At 50.0% G+C, this 15767-nt stretch overlaps 1 protein-coding gene across 1 annotated transcript; it reads right to left on the reverse strand.

Moving 5' to 3' along the window:
- Nucleotides 1–6687: 6687 nt before the first annotated feature.
- On the reverse strand, nt 6688–12812 carry LOC125639787 (toll-like receptor 5). Its single transcript, XM_048857489.2, has 2 exons — nt 12655–12812; nt 6688–8976 (listed from the first exon to the last, which is right to left on the reverse strand). Exon 2 carries the CDS (start codon nt 8966–8968, stop codon nt 7004–7006), a length of 1965 nt encoding a protein of 654 aa, XP_048713446.1. The 5' UTR covers nt 8969–8976; nt 12655–12812; the 3' UTR covers nt 6688–7003.
- Between the last annotated feature and the right edge of the window lie 2955 nt (nt 12813–15767).

The raw sequence follows: 15767 nt of genomic DNA on the forward strand, positions 1-15767 counted from the left end.
GCTCGTCCCCCGCCTGTTACTATCACCAAACATCCAATCTGAGAGCAGGGAGCTTTGCCGAGCGAGGGGCAAAGCCAGAGCTTCTGGCCTATCACGATGACTCCAAGCCTCTTACTAACTAAGTGGGTGGATCAAGCTCCCTAAGCTCTCTTCTTACTGGCCAGGAGCTGTGCTCATGGCAATGGCTGCCTTGCCCATCCCAGGAGCCTTGCAGCACAGAAAGAGGCCATGGGCAGCCCAGATCCCAATAGGATCAGGCCATGGGCGGTACCAAAGTGTTTGTATGCAGGGCAAGCCAAATGACTGGGGCCCTATCAAATTCACGGCCATGAAAAACGCATCATGGACCGTGAAATCTGTATAGTAGAGGGTAAAAGCACACCAAAGACCAGATTTCATGGGGGAGACCAACATTTCTCAGTTGGGGGGTCCTGACCCAAGAGGGAGTTGCAGGGGGTCACAAAGTTATTTTAGGGGTGTTGCGGTATTGCCACCCTTCTGCACGCCTTCAGAGCTGGGTGGCTGGAGAGTGGCCACTGTTGGCTGGATGCCCAGCTCTGAAAGTAGTGCTGCCACCAGCAACAACACAGAAGTAAGGGTAGCAGTACCACAACCCTCCCCTCCCCCCCCCCCCCCCCACACACACACACTCCTTTTTGGGTCAGTACCCCTACAATTACAAGACTGTTAAATTTCAGATTTAAATATCTGAAATCATGACAATTATTATTTTAAAAATCCTATGACCGTGAAATTGACCAATATGGATCGTGAATTTGGTAGGGCCCTACAAATGAGTTAGCTTAGATACAGGATTGCAAAGGGTAGGATGTGGCAGTCGGGTGGTGCAGTTTGGGGCTGTTTTGGCAGAGGCTCCCTGCAGTTGTCACTTCTTTGGCCCGTGTGGTTTTGCTAGAATCTAGGGCCTTGCAGGGTTGTTTCTATTAAGAGGAACTGATGATACAAGCCAGGTCTGTTCTTTGGTGCAATCTTGCAATCACAAAGAATGCACACAAAGTCCTGTTGCCCTGAACAGAGTAGGAATCAACAACAGCAGGTGGTTTCCCTGCTCCGAAATCCCCACGTCTGCCTCTTCAGCAGGCTCTGTGCCCAAGAAGCCCTGCATCTCTGCTTCCTCTCAGGGTCATGCTCACAACTGCTTCTCCTGGCTTCCTGCCTCCAGCACACACAGGCAATCCAATCTCCTAGTCTTTGTGTCTGCCATCAGGGAAACCCCTCAGCTCTCTGGCTTGGCTGTGACCTGCCATGCAGCCTAGGCTATGTCTTCATTGTCAGTCAAAGGAGGGGTGTTACAGCGGGATAACTAATGAACATTTGCTGCCTTGCTGTAAAATCCTAGTGGAGACAAGACATAGCCAGTTTTTACCAATGTAGCAACACCATCTCCCCAATCTGGTGTCGCCTATCTGCATTACAGTGAAAGTTACAGAGCCTTGTCCCCATAGCGTTTTACAGCAAAACAACTAACATTCATGGGGATGGCAGGGACCTCCTGGATCAACAAGTTCAGTCGCTGCTGTTGCAGAGAACTATGTCATATACTCCTGTTCATAAACTTATCAAGTAGTTATCATTATCTCTATTTTACAGATGGAGAAACTGAGGCACAGAGCAGGGAAACAACTTGCCTAAGGTAACCCAGCAGAACCGAACGCAGCTCTCCTGAGCCCCTGGCCAATGCCCTTATCCCCTAGGCCACACTGCTTTGTTTTAAGAGGTGTGTCAGGAGTGAGATTTGACCCCATGCTTCTACACAGCAACCTGAATACCCAGGGCAAGAGAATTGGTGCCTTGGATCACTTAGCCATCCTGACACATCTAAAAATAAAATAAAATAAAATAAATGGGCATCTGTCCCGCTACCTGTCACATGCCACGTGCCAAGTGAGTGTTCTGCCATTTGAGCTAATTCCCCAGTTGTTAGCTAACTCACTGTAGAAACCCTTTTTTAGCAGTAAAGACAGCCTTAGTACTGCTTTTGGGGGTCGCTTCCATTGTTTGCAGCTGTCTTTACTACATCGAGGGGTTTAATTGCTCCTCCTCTTGCCCGTGAAGGAGGCTGAGTGGGGCAGCCAATGGCTTGACCTAGGGCTGTGATTGTCTTGGGATGCAAGAATCTGGCACATTAGCACCTTTCAGCATCACAGGGTGTTTCTTTAGCAACAGAGAGATGTGTGTAGGAAACAGACCCTGCTGAGTCCTGCTGAGTGGCCAGTGCTTTACTCTATAAATTGGTTAGTCTCTAAGGTGCCACAAGTACTCCTTTTCTTTTTGCTTTACTCTGAGTCTCTCATGTTTGTGTGCATGTAGCCTCAGCCTGACCGCAGCTTGTGTTCCTGAGACCCTGGTGCCACACCAAATTCCGTCCCTCCTGAACCTCTTTCGCTAGTTATTATTTATATTGCAGTAGTTCCTAGGACTGTTGTGCTAAGCACTGCACAAAGAGAGGCCCCCCACCAAAGAGCATGCAGCAGTTCCACTCACAACACATGCAGTTTCCAAGCTGCAGCTGGGATACTGATTTTATTTCTGGGCACAGAGCAGGGATTGGATGGCCCTGGGCAGACACCCCACGTGGAACTCTCATTCCCAGAGGTTTCCTGTCCTGAAGCCGGGCATCCAGTGCAGTGCGGATCTGCTGCTCTATCTGGCTGTTTACCTTTCAATCCCTCTCAGCTGGAAAATTAGAGGCCAGAGTGTCTGACAGGTTGCAGGCATGGGCGGGGCTTCTCCGGTACCTTTCCCTTTGGGGGAAGGGCACTGGTTGTTAACTAGCTGGTCCTGTCCATGCTCTGTCACTGGTTCCAGAGGCACCAGAACCGGGCAGGGCCCTCCCACTTTTTGAAAGTCAGGGGGCCTGGCCCGTCCACTTGTCACCTGGGCAGACCCTGTCCCCTTCCCCTCCTCTTCCTGCCGAGTGCCCCTCCCTGGCCATGCCAGCATGGAGCCTGGCTGGGGAGTCTCAGCAGCAGCTGTGGGGAGCCACTTTTGGGAGAGCTCCAGCACCCCTGACTGGTTCAACATCCTGTGTCCACTCCTCCACTTCCAGAGGAAGGTCCTGGAGTTCTTTTGACCAGGGAAACACTGGGTCTCTTTAGGTGTCCTGAGCCTCCATCTGGAAGAGGGATGGTAGGGCCTGGTATGTATACACAGCCAGGTTCATACTTTCTGTCTTCAGGCTCTGCAGAGGCTCCTTTCTAGAGCTCATAGTCCGACACGGAGCCAGTTATGGCACGCCTTCCTGTGCCGCCTCTGAGGGCTCTGATATGACTGGCAGCTCTTTTAACTCCAGCCAAGAGTCTCCCTCGAGATGCCTCTGAGCCACTGGTCTTTTACCAGGACCTCCTCAATACCTTGAAGTTGGCCTCTGCAGCTGGATCCATTGTGGCTACCGAGGGTGTCAACTCCCTGTTGAACCCTGGTTCCACAATCTACATTGTGTGGCAGAGGTGGAGGAGGTGACCTCGCTGCACAGGAGATTGGTCTTGGCTGGTGACACCAAAGTCGGAGACCTCCTGGACTACAGTCAGCAGGTCTAGGTGGATACTGTACACTCGCTGAGTGTATGGAGTTGCCCACCCCATGTGTCCCCCACCTCATGCTCCAGGATGTAAAGGCTGCCCTGCCCCCTGCCTCTTTATCTTTCCTTGAGTGAGTCCTGCAGCAAGGTGTTCCCCACCCACCTGTATCCCCTGGCCCTTGCCCTGCAAGCCAGATGCTTCACACCTCCCACATGAGCTCCGCTTCCGAGCTGCATCACAGGAACAACTACAGAAGCTGGAGCTCCAAACTATCCTCGCTTTTCTGTCCTGTCCCTGATATGAACTGTCCTTTTGCCATCTGTGGAGGGCTAGGAGCCCCAGTGGGCCAGCCTGTATTCCACCTTGGTTCCACAGCCCACTGGTGTTATAGGTTGGCAGCTCCGCCATGGAGCCATGAGCTCAGACACATTGCTGACGCACTTTTCAGACTCCCCAACGCTTATTTTTCTTGTGGCGAGAGGGAGACCTTGACGCATTCATATTTACTGTGCACCAGGTTGCAGCCATTTTCCTGCATGCTCCAGAACCTCTTGCTGAGGTTCTGGCTTCACTTTTTTCCAGACCTTTTTATTTACGCTCTCCCCATCCGTGGTCACGTGAAGTCACAGGACCTCTTCATCAACCTCCTCTGGGAGTTGGCCATGTATCTACCAAGGAAGAAGGGGTAGGACAGGGGGGTTCCTTGCAAACATGACTGTGGGGCTCCAATTTGTGCACTTGCACATTCATGTCTCTGGGCAGTGCCCATTAGCTCCCTGGACTCTTTTGAGAAGTAATGGCCGCTGTTCGGGGTCCTCTGCGCAGTGTCCCCCTCTGGAACTCTGCTTGTAAACATACAACCCTCACTCCCATTCTTGTCTTTTTCATTTGTTGCCCCCCAGAATTAGTTGATTCCCATGTTGGATTTTTTTGTCCTTCCCCTCTGAGGAGGGGGAGGACTTCTGGTTTACTAGATGGATTTCCTTTGGGGATTCATCACATACATGGGGACCAAATAGGCCTGAAGCAAGGCAGAGACAGCCCTTCTGTGTGGCTCTAGGAACTCTGTTCACTTCTGTGTCCCCTTTCTGTCAGAGAGAATGATGTCAGATCGGAAGATATTCTAAGAGAAGAACAGCCAAAAATGGCTGGAGGGACTGACTCATGAGTTAAGAATAAAAATTGCTAAATATGTCTAAGCTTGGGTCAGAACTGACTGAGAGGCATGGAAAGGGACAAAGGCTGAGACAAATGAGGGGCTTGTTGAGGGGCATTCAAGGGGTGTGGCTGGGAGCAAGTGGCTGAATTTGACAAGAGAGAAATTCAGAGCTGAATAGCAGGAACCTATTCTTAGCAGTGAGATAAAGTTTTCTGTTCTATACAGGCTCTTATCCCACTCTCATCACTGCAGTATCTTTGCATTATGTAATATGACTAACATCTGCCCCATGGGGGTCATTCTTTCTCTTATCCTCTCCCCAGGGGGAGAATCCTGCATGCAGTGGTTTGTTTAGGTAGGATTGTGTCTTTGTCCACACTGTTCTGTGTTTATGTCAGAGAAGGCTGGTTGGAGAAGTGAGCCTGTCACTAGGAGTAGAAGTCAAGGAGGGTTGGGATGGTCCTTGTTTCCCAGAGGATTTTGTTCCACATTTTTGGACTGGCTGCTGAGGAAGCTTGGTCTCCTGCACAGACAAACTCTGTGTCCTGCTGGCTTTCCCCCTACTTGATTTTCCTCTCCTTTCTTAAACCCTTGTACTCCCATGTCTTTGTAGCTCTCCCTGCAGCCCTGGCACATTCCAGGGCTCTATGAATCCAGACTATTGTGTTTTTTTAAAATTGCATTTAAGAATTTGAGGTTTTATTGGCAAAGGTATCAACAAAAAATCAACACTGCTATTTCAGAGAGACCATTTAGGAAATAGCACTCATACAAAATCCCAGCTCCCATATGCAAGCCCCAACCATGTCTACATACATTGTTATTAATTATGTTGTCTATTGTGATGACATCTAGAGTCCCAGTCATGGAAAAGGAGCCCATTGTGTTAGGTGCTGTACATGTGCAGAACGAAAAGACGGTCCCTGCCCCAAAGGGCTTGCAATCTAAGGCCACATCCACCCTTGAAAGTTTTACCAATAGTATTTTTGCCAGCATACAGCTGCTGCTGTTCCAGTGTAACCAGCATGGCCTTTGCCAGTACCACGCAGCCTCACTGTGAGAGGCTGTGAAAGCAAACGGGACACTGCACTGTGAGTAGGTGTACCGGTGCCCCTGTGTCACTGTCCAGCGCACTGCCTTGTGGGTCATTTTTGAAGTAGGGGCAGGGACTTTTTGTTCTGTATTTGTACAGCACCAAGGGGTCCTGACTAGGATCCCTAGGCACTACGTTAACACAATATAAGAATAATGAATAATACCAGCACTCCCCTTGGGTGAGCGCATCCCTTGGTCTAAGTAAGGATAAAAGGTGTGTTTTTAAACACATGTTAAAATCCTAGTATAGACAAAGTGATTGTAGGTTTAATATGGGTTTGCCTTGACAAGCTAACGTGTTAAAACTGCAGCTCACCTGGTCTGCACTATGATTTCAACATGTCAACAGGGTTAGTTAACAGATATGGGCTAACGTGTTAAAATCACACCTTGTTCCCTAAGAAAGACAAGACCCCAGTGACTGGAGTGTAGCTAGTGATTTAACCTGCCTCTGTGCTAAACAGACCCTGCCTAATGCCCATAGTGTACCCATAATCCTCCAGGGTTGAGAAAGCATAGTTTCTGCCATGCCAGGAGCTATAAGGGATTTCAACCCATTCTACAGGCATTAGAAGAATAAAGGTGATGACACCGAGCACTTTATAACACCCCAGAGATTTATGAAATCTCCCAATGCCTCTACTGTAAGATGGGCAAAGGAGAATTGTTGTACAGGGTTGTATAGCCAGGGGCAGGACTGTGAATAGAACCAAGGACTCCTGACTTCCAACACCCCTGCTTTAACTACTAGACCTCTCTCCTCCTGGAGCTGGAAACCAGGGAGCCTGACTCCCAGCCCTCTGCTCCAACCCACTAGACCCCACAGAATGGAAACAGAACTCAGGAGTCATGACTCTGAGCCCCCCTATTCTGATCCATGAGACCCCCATCCCCAGAACCAGGAATACAACTGACCCCCCACCCCAGCCCCATCCTTCTAACCACTAGACCCTACTTCCTTCCCCTTGCTCTAACTACTAGACTCTACTCCCAGAACTAGGAGTCGAACCAAGATCCCTTGACTCCTAGTCCAGGCTGTGCTTATGCCTTTGGGAAACCGGTTCACAGCTGCAGGTGCCTGGGCATCGCAGCCTGTGATCGCATAAGTATCACAGTTCAGTGCCAAGCGCACAGCATATGGAACAGCTTTTAAAGCCACACAGGTGGGATCCTATGCTGGGGAAAGCTGGGCACAGCATGGGCTGTACTACTGGACACAGCTGCTTTGGGTGAAGAAAAGGAGGGGCATTCCTGGGAAGGGAGGGGTGGGTACAAGACAGGTGACCCCTTCCTTCCCAGCACTCAGGGTCACGTTGGTGGAGTGCAGCCAAGTCTCCAGGTCCTGCAAGCTGCAGTGGCAAAGCAGAGAGACCTCCTGAAGATTCAGGAATGCCAGTGCCTGGAGTGGCTGAAGAACAGATGGTGACAGGGTCACCAAGGGGTTACTCTGCAGCCCTAGCACCTGCAGGGAGCGCAGATCCTGGAACAACCCATCAGAAAGCATGGCCATGAGGTTCCCAGACAGGTCCAGAGCCTGGAGAGACACCAGCCCCTGGAAGAGGCCCTCAGGCAAGGTCTGGAGGTTGTTTCTGCTGAGATTCAAGGCTGTCAGCCTGTCTAGATGGTGGAAGACATCCACACAGCCCCCTGCATTCCAGATGATATTCAGGGAGTTCTGGGAAAGATCCAGAACCCTGAGCTGACTGCGCTTGGGCATGGCTCTGTCCTGGCGCTCAGAGCACCTTGAGATCAGGTTGTGTGAAAGGTTTAGGAACTGCAAGGCAGGGATGCCCCTCAGCTCATTCCAGAGTCCCCTCAGGTCTTGCATGCGGTTGGAAGACAAGTCAAGGAAGGTCAGGTTTGTGGAAAGCTTCCCAATTCCCCAGGTGTCCTTGATCCTGTTCTGGCCCAGCAGCAGGCGCTCCAGGGCAGGGAGCTGCCCTGACAGCATGCGTGAGAGGGCGTTGTCCTGCAGATTCAGCGTCCGCAGGGTCCTCAGTCCCTCCAGGGCATTGTGCTGGATGGCCCCAATGTGGTTGGACTTGAGGTTGAGGTGCAGCAGTGGGGAAGAGCTTAGGCTCTGGAGAGTCTTCGTGTTCAGCTCCCCCAGCAGATTGTGGGAGAGGTCCAGGGTCCAGAGGTGCTGCAATCCAGCAAAGGCCTCCCCAGAGATCTCGTGGATCTGATTGGATGCCAGGCGCAGCGCGCGCAGCTCAGGGAGACCCGAGAAGACCAAAGGCCCCAGCTTGGAGAGGAAGCCGTGAGACATGTCGAAAGAGAGGACCCTGCTCTGGCTGAGCCCTGAGAAGGTGCTGGCAGAGAGGCCCTGCAGGTTATTGAACCCAAACCCCCTCCCAATGGCCCCCGAGTGCTGTAACTTCAGATGCCATATCTGGGCACCCGCCATGACCTTAAAGAACCATTCAGCACTACCCACATCCCATGGGTTGGAGGAGACATCTAGAGTTTCCACTGTGATGTTGCGGAAGGGACTGGGGCAGGAGTGGTTGTACCAAGGGTTCCTATAGGACAGAAGGTTGGACGAGAGATCTAGAAGAGACAGGTGTCGTCCCCCGAGGTGAGTCAGATCCTCCCCGCAGATTGTCTTGATCCTGTTCAGCCGGAGCTGGAGGAAAGCCAGCAGCTTCAAGCCTTGGAAAGAGGAATCGGGTCTCAGCCTCTTTATCTGGTTCCCTGTGAGATCCAGTCTTTTGAGGGACACTAAATCTTGGAAGTAGCCACTCTCCAGCACAGTCTCGTCAAGGCCATTGGCATCCAGCAGGAGCACCTCGAGCTGCTGCAAGCCAGCCAAGGCCGTGGGTTGGAGGCTCAGCTTCCTGTTGCCCCCGAGGTCCAGGAATGTGATATTGGCCACCTTCTGAAAGGCCTTCTCTCCAATGGAGAGTGATCCCCCTAGCTGACATCCCAGAGATAGCTTCCTGAGCCTCTCCAGCCTGGGGAAGGAGGAGGCCGAGATGTTGGAGAGGAGGTTGAAATTCAGCAGAAGGATCTGGGTGGATGGGTCAATTTCCGGCAGCGTCTCATGATATTGAGCTTGGCAGCTGGAGACCACTGAAGCCTGGACCCTGGAGGCATGACAGCTCCGAACGTCAGCCAGGGCAGCACTAGAGCCCAGGAGCCAGAGCGCTAGGAGACAAAGGTGTCTGAGCATGGTGGAATCTGTCAAAGAGTGAGAACGATGTTACTCCACAGCACCCACTCTTGTAATGGGACATTTATACTGTGCCTGCTAGTGGTGCTAAGTGCAGATACAACCCACACCCATTCTGTGCGGCACGCTAGCACCTGCCAGTGATGGCTGGGAGATATATAGCGGTTGATGAGGCTGCTACAGGCATAATAAAGCTGTCTCTTAGCCCAGGCATAGAGGTTCCTGCTTGAGATTCCAGGTGTGATTCCTACTACTAACAACGCCCGCAGAGAACTGGTGTTATACAGAGATAGCAAGATATCTAAAAGGGGACTGCCCTGAGCAGATTGCAGGGCAAGAGATGTCAATCTGGGGGTCACAAGCAGGTAACTTCTCTTTCTTTCCCAATTTAAGAACATAAGAATATAAGAACGGCCCTACTGGGTCAGCCAAAGGTCCAGCTAGCCTAGTGTCCTGTCTTCCGACAGTGACCAGTGCCAGGTCCCCAGAGGGAATGAACAGAACAGATAATCATCAAGTGATCCATCCCCTGTCGCTCATTCCCAGCTTCTGGCAAACAGAGGCTAGGGATACCATCCCTGCCCATACTGTCCAATAGCCATTGATGGATCTATCCTCCTTGAATTTATCTAGTTCTTTTTTGAACACTGTTATGGTCTTGGCCTTCATAACATCCTCTGGCAAGGAGTTCCACAGGTTGACTGTGCGTTGTGTGAAGAATTACTTCCTTTTATTTGTTTTAAACCTGCTGCCTATTAATTTCATTTGATGACCCCTAGTTCTTGTGTTATGAGAAGTAGTAAACAATACTTCCTTATATACTTTCTCTACACCAGTCATGATTTTATAGACCTCAATCATATCTCCCTTTAGCCATCTCTTTTCCAAGCTGAAAAGTCCCAGTCTTATTAATCTCTCCTCATACAGAAGCCGTTCCATACTCCTGATCATTTTTTTTGCCCTTTTCTGAACCTTTTCGAATTCCTATATACCTGTTTTTGAGATGGGGCGACCACATCTGCACACAGTATTCAAGATGTGGGCCCAAACCATGCATTTATATTGCGGCAACATGATATTTTCTGTCCTATTATCTCTCCCTTTCTTAATGATTCCCAGCATTCTGTTCGCTTTTTTGACAGCTGCTGCACATTGAGTGGATGTTTTCAGAGAACTCTCCACAATGACTCTAAGATCTCTTTCTTGAGTTGTAACAGGTAATTTAGACCCCATCATTATATATATATATATAGTTGGGATTATGCTTTCCAATGTGCATTACTTTGCATTTCTCAACATGAAATTTCATCTGCCATTTTGTTGCCTAAGTCACCCAGTTTTGAGAGATCCTTTTGTAGCTCTTCGCAGTCTGCCTGGGTCTTAACTATCTTTAGTAATTTTGTATCATATGCAAATATTGCCACCTCACTGTTTACCCCTTTTTCCAGATCATTTATGAATATGTCGAATAGGACTGGTCCCAGAACAGACCCCTGTAGGACACTACTATTTACCTCTCTCCATTCTGAAAACTGACCATTTATACCTACCCTTTGTTTCCTATCTTTTAACCAGTTACCAATCCATGAGAGCACCTTCCCTCTTCTCCCGCGGCAGCTTACTTTGCATAAGAGCCTTTGGTGAGGGACCTTGTCAAAGGCTTTCTGAAAATCTAAGTACACTATATCCACTGGATCCCCTTGGTCCACATGCTTGTTGACCCCCTCAAAGAATTCTAGTAGATTGGTGAGGTATATTTCCCCTTCCCAGTTATCTGGTACAGAAGCTGATTTAAATGATAGGTTACAGGCTACAGTTAGTAGTTCTGCAATTTCACATTTGAGTTCCTCCCGAACTCTTGGGTGAATACCAGCTGGTCCTGATGACTTATTGCTGTTTACTTTATCAATTTTTTTTTCCAAACCCCCCTCTAATGATACCTCAATCTGGGACAGTTCCTTAGATCTGTCTCCTAAAAAGAATGGCTCAGGCTTGGGAATCTCCCTCACATCCTCAGCCATGAAGACCAATGCAAAGAATTCATTTAGTTTCTCTGCAATGGTCTTACCGTCCTTGAGTGCTCTGTTAGCACCTCGATCGTTCAGCGGCCCCACTGGTGGTTTAGCCGGCTTCCCGCTTCTGGTGTACTTAAAAAAAAATTGCTATTACTTGTTGAGTCTTTGGCTTGCTGTTCCTCAAATTCTTTTTTGGCCTTTCTAATTGTATTTTTACACTTTATTTGCCAGTGCTTCTGCTCCTGTCTATTCTCCTCACTAGGATTTAACTTCAATTTTTTAAAGGCTGTCTTTTTGCTTCTCGCTGCTTCTTTTTCTTTGTTGTTCAGCCACGGCGGCTCTTTTTTGGTTCTCTTACTAGGTTTTTTAATTTGTGGTATACATTTAAGTTGAGCCTCTATTATGGTGTCTTTAAAAAGTTTCCACGCAGCTTGCAGGGACTTCACTTTTGGCCCTGTCCCCTTTAATTTCTGTTTAACTAACCTCCTCATTTTTGTGTAGGGCCCCTTTCTGAAATTAAATGCTACAGTGTTGGGCCTCTGTGGTGTTTTTCCTTCCACAGGGATATTAGATTTAATTATATTATGGTCACTATTACCAAGCTGTCCAGCTATATTCACCTCTTGGACCAGATCCTGTGCTCCATTTAGGATTAAATCAAGAATTGCCTCCTCTGGTGGTTTCCAGGACTAGGTGCTCCAAGAAGCAGTCATTTAAGGTGTCAAGAAACTTGATCTCTGCATCCCATCCTGAGGTGACATGTACCCAGTCAATATGGGGATAATTGAAATCCCCCACTATTATTATTGAGTTTTTTATTTTAATAGCCTCTCTAATCTCCCGGAGCATTTCACAGTCATTATCACCTTCCTGGTCAGGTGGTCGGTAAGATATCCCTACAGCTATATTCTTATTATTAGAGCATGGAATTTCTATCCATAGAGATTCTATGGTACAGTTTGATTCATTTACGATTTTTACTTCATTTGATTCTATGTTTTCTTTCACATATAGTGCCACTCCCCCACCAGCACGACCTGTTCTGTCCTTCTGATATATTTTGTACCCTGGTATTACTGTATCCCATTAATTATCCTCATTCCACCAAGTTTCTGTGATGCCTATTATATCAATATCCTCATTTAATACGAGGCACTCCAGTTCACCCATTTCATTATTTAGACTTCTAGCAATTTTATTCTAGAAATACCCATTTCTGTTGTGCACTACAGCTGTAAGGTACAGGCACAAGTAAAGCCAGGAGGCTCTCAAGGGTAGCTGAGCATGCCTTTCCCTCCCATCAATGTCCTCATATCCTGGCTATCTCAGGGATCAGGTACAGGGCACTGTGCGGTTGAGGGAATGGGGAGCCCACTGGATTCCCTCTCCAGGGCAGTGACTGCTGGCAGTGACCAACGACTGCCCAGTAGCATATGAAAAATGAGCGTGACCAGTCTCAGCTCAGCTCCCAGGGAACAGGTGACCATAACTGGCCCTTCATCTCAGCAGAGGACCACAGGGTCAGAGCTCCCCTCTAGCAGCCATACTCAGAAGGCAGCACCTAGGCATGCTGACCGGGAAGCTTGCACTGCAGGCACCCTGCTCTATCCTTGTGCAGAGCTTCCCCTCCCACCCAGCATCTCCCCCATCCCTACCAGACCCTCTACTCACCCTGAGGGAGCGAGGATTCGTGCTGGAGATACTGCACAGCAGCCGCGTTCACCGCCTATGCCCTTTGCCATCCACCCGTCTGCTCCAGCTTTATTTAAGCCCCCACCATGGAAGAGGACAGCAGCTCCCAGGAAGCTCCAGCCCCCACCTCGGTTGCTGTTTACTCAGCGGGTGTTCAGGAACTTGCGAAATAGGAAGTTGGGGGAAATTCCCCTCCGGGCCCCCTCCTGCAGTTACTGCTTCCTCGGGCCTTTGCTGTGAACGGTCGCGGGTCACCCTAGCAAGCTGGTGTGCGTGGCCTTATATCTTCTTGAGTTAATGGGCTGCAGCCTTACTCTCAGCCCTGCTGCTCTAACCACTCGACATCAGTCCCCACCCAGAGCTGGAACAGAACCCAGGAGTTCTGACTCCCAGTCTCCTACTTATACCAGTAAATGTGAGAAAGGCTGGCCATTTGGACTGGGACTTTCGTGACCTCAGGATGCTTCAGACCAAAACCTTGTGCAATCCTGGCCCGAGGCAGAGTCCTTCTTCATTCCCACTGGTGACCAGCTCCAAGCCTGAAGAGTGAGGCTGGAGAATCCCTGGGTTGTTGCTGGCTTGGACACATCCTCCCTGTGTGCACATGGGCAGATCACTGAACCTCTCTGGGCCTCAGTTTCCCATCTGTGAAATGGGAAGAATAGTTGTTCCTCTGCCTTGTCTATTCAGATTGTCCTGGGGCAATCTGTGTGTGTGTGCAGCACCTGGCACAATGGGGCCCCAATCTCGATCAAGCATAGGCAGCCCCCAGCACAATGGGGGCCCCACTCTCAGTCAGGGTCTGTGAAACACCTGGCACAATGCAGGCCCTAGTCTTCATCAGGGTTTGTGCAGCACTCCATACAATGGAGCTCTGATTTCAGTCAGGTCTGTGCAGCGACGGCTACCAATAGGCCCCCGTCTCAGTGAAGGACTGTGCAGTGCCCGGCCCAATGTAGCCCTGATCTCATCTGGGCTCTGTAGGTGCTACTGCAATGCCAGTGGTAAATGCTGCTCCAACACTGGAATGGTAACCGGGGGCCTAGCCAGGACCACGTTTTGGCACTATGTTAGGAGGGAGGAAAAGGAGACAAGACCCGCAGCTGGGACTGCTCTGTGATGACACTTGACATTTCAGTTGTGCCAGGAGAGAGCCTGGCCAGGGAGAACCAAACTCTCTGTCTCCTTGAACTGGTATTTTCCCAGGTTGTGCTTTACCTCATTGTCAGAGCATGTTCACTTGCCCAACCCTGGAATCTCCCTGCCTCCCTGAGCAGCGCTGCAGAGCACAAGGAGTTAAACTCTCTGCGCACAGAGTGTCCCAGGACCCCGGGTAACTACAGGGTGCTCGGGAGTGTTACCCAACTGTGGCCCTTTCATCACAGCCTGAGCTAGTGCCAGGTCATGGGGCACGTGCCGTCCTCTGAAGCAAACAGGATCGGTCCAAGTTATGAAACCAGGGGTGTTCTGACTGCATAGGGGACCGGTGTCTGGGATGCAGGAAGCACCACGGAGCCATGAAAAGGCCCCTTCTAGACAAGAAGCTCTTGCTGCCATTGGAGTGGATAGTAAAAGAAAGAACCAACTGCTAGACTGCTGTGAGCTGGTTACCCCCCAGAGTTGTCTGGCCAGGATTTAGATGGGAGACCGGGTAAAGGTGTTGCAGGGAGTGGTGTAGGTTGCAGTGAACACCCTCTCCTTGGAGTCAGTGCAGATGCCCCCACGTGTTGCGACGGGGTGCTGTGGTACAGGGAGTGGGGTGGGGGCTCAGTAGGGGGGCACTATCCCCTCAGAGGCAGTGCCGGCACCAGTGTGGCATTAAGGGGTGCTGTGCTGCATGGAGCAGGGTAGGGGCACGCTCCCCTCAGCAGGAGTGCTGATACTACTGGGGTGCTGTGGGGTAGGATACCCTGCTGGGTGGCGTGGCTGCCGCTGCTCTGCTGTAGTTTTTTGGCAGACACACAATGCTGCGGTTCTAACCCCTCATGCAGATTAAAGACATTTTTCCCAAGCGCAGAAGCATTAAATGCACCTCACTACCCAAATGCCAGCCTAGGTCAGTTCTGTCATCAGTGGCCCCTGATAGTCCCAGTTAGATCGGGGTGGGGGTTGTCCCTCCCCTTTAACTCCCTGTCCTAAACGGATGCTTTGGCACAGTGTTAATGCTTGCTACTCTCTACACCAGAAGCAGGTAAATTTCAGCAAGTGGTGAGCAGTCTTTGTATAAATAGCTGTGGTGCCCGACCCCAGAGGCAGCTGAATCTAAGGGTATATGTACACCACTAATTAAGGTGTAAGTGTAGCAAGGGTAGACATACGCCTCTAGATTCCATATAGTTAGCATGGGTAACAACAGCAATGAAGATGTGGTGGCACAGGTATCAGCATGGACTAGCAATCCCAGTAGATGCCTGCCAGGGACCATGGCTACTTATCTGAGCGGCTAGCCCATGTTGAAGTCCATGATGCCACATCTGCCCTGGTGTCGTTACCTGCACACTCTAGACTAAAGCTAGCATCGGTATGCTTTCGCACACTATTCACACCTTAATTTGCGGTACAGCCATATCCTTGGCACTGGGTGAATGGTCTTTGTATAAACAGCTGCCATGCCCCACCCAAGAGGCAGGTGCAAGTGAGGCTTAGAGTATGTCTACCCTTAAACCATTACAGCTACGGCCGCACCACTATAGCACTTCAGTGTAGAGAGTACCTGCACCGACAGGAGGGTTCTCCCATCCATGTAGTTAATTCACTTCCCAAGAGGCAGTAGCGAGGACAACGGAAGAATTCTTCCATCGACCTAGCGCCATCTACACCGGAGATTAGGTCAGCATAGCTGCATCTCTCCGTGTAGTTATACAGCTATAAGTTCCCAATGTAGACCACCCCTTTGTATCTTTCTGAAGGATATGACAAGCCAATCCCATTTATTGGTAGAATCTGCCCCAGGCAATTACCTCTGACCTGGATGAAAACTGGATTTAAATTCTGTGCATGCACTGTGCTATTACAAAACCAGAGTGACACTCCACCATTCCCACCCTGAAGAATGAAGATGGGAAAATCCTGTGGTTTCAGGGCAGGGTCGC

The sequence above is a fragment of the Caretta caretta genome, chromosome 7 (genome assembly GCF_965140235.1).
Source record: "Caretta caretta isolate rCarCar2 chromosome 7, rCarCar1.hap1, whole genome shotgun sequence".
NCBI classification, from domain to species: domain Eukaryota; kingdom Metazoa; phylum Chordata; order Testudines; family Cheloniidae; genus Caretta; species Caretta caretta.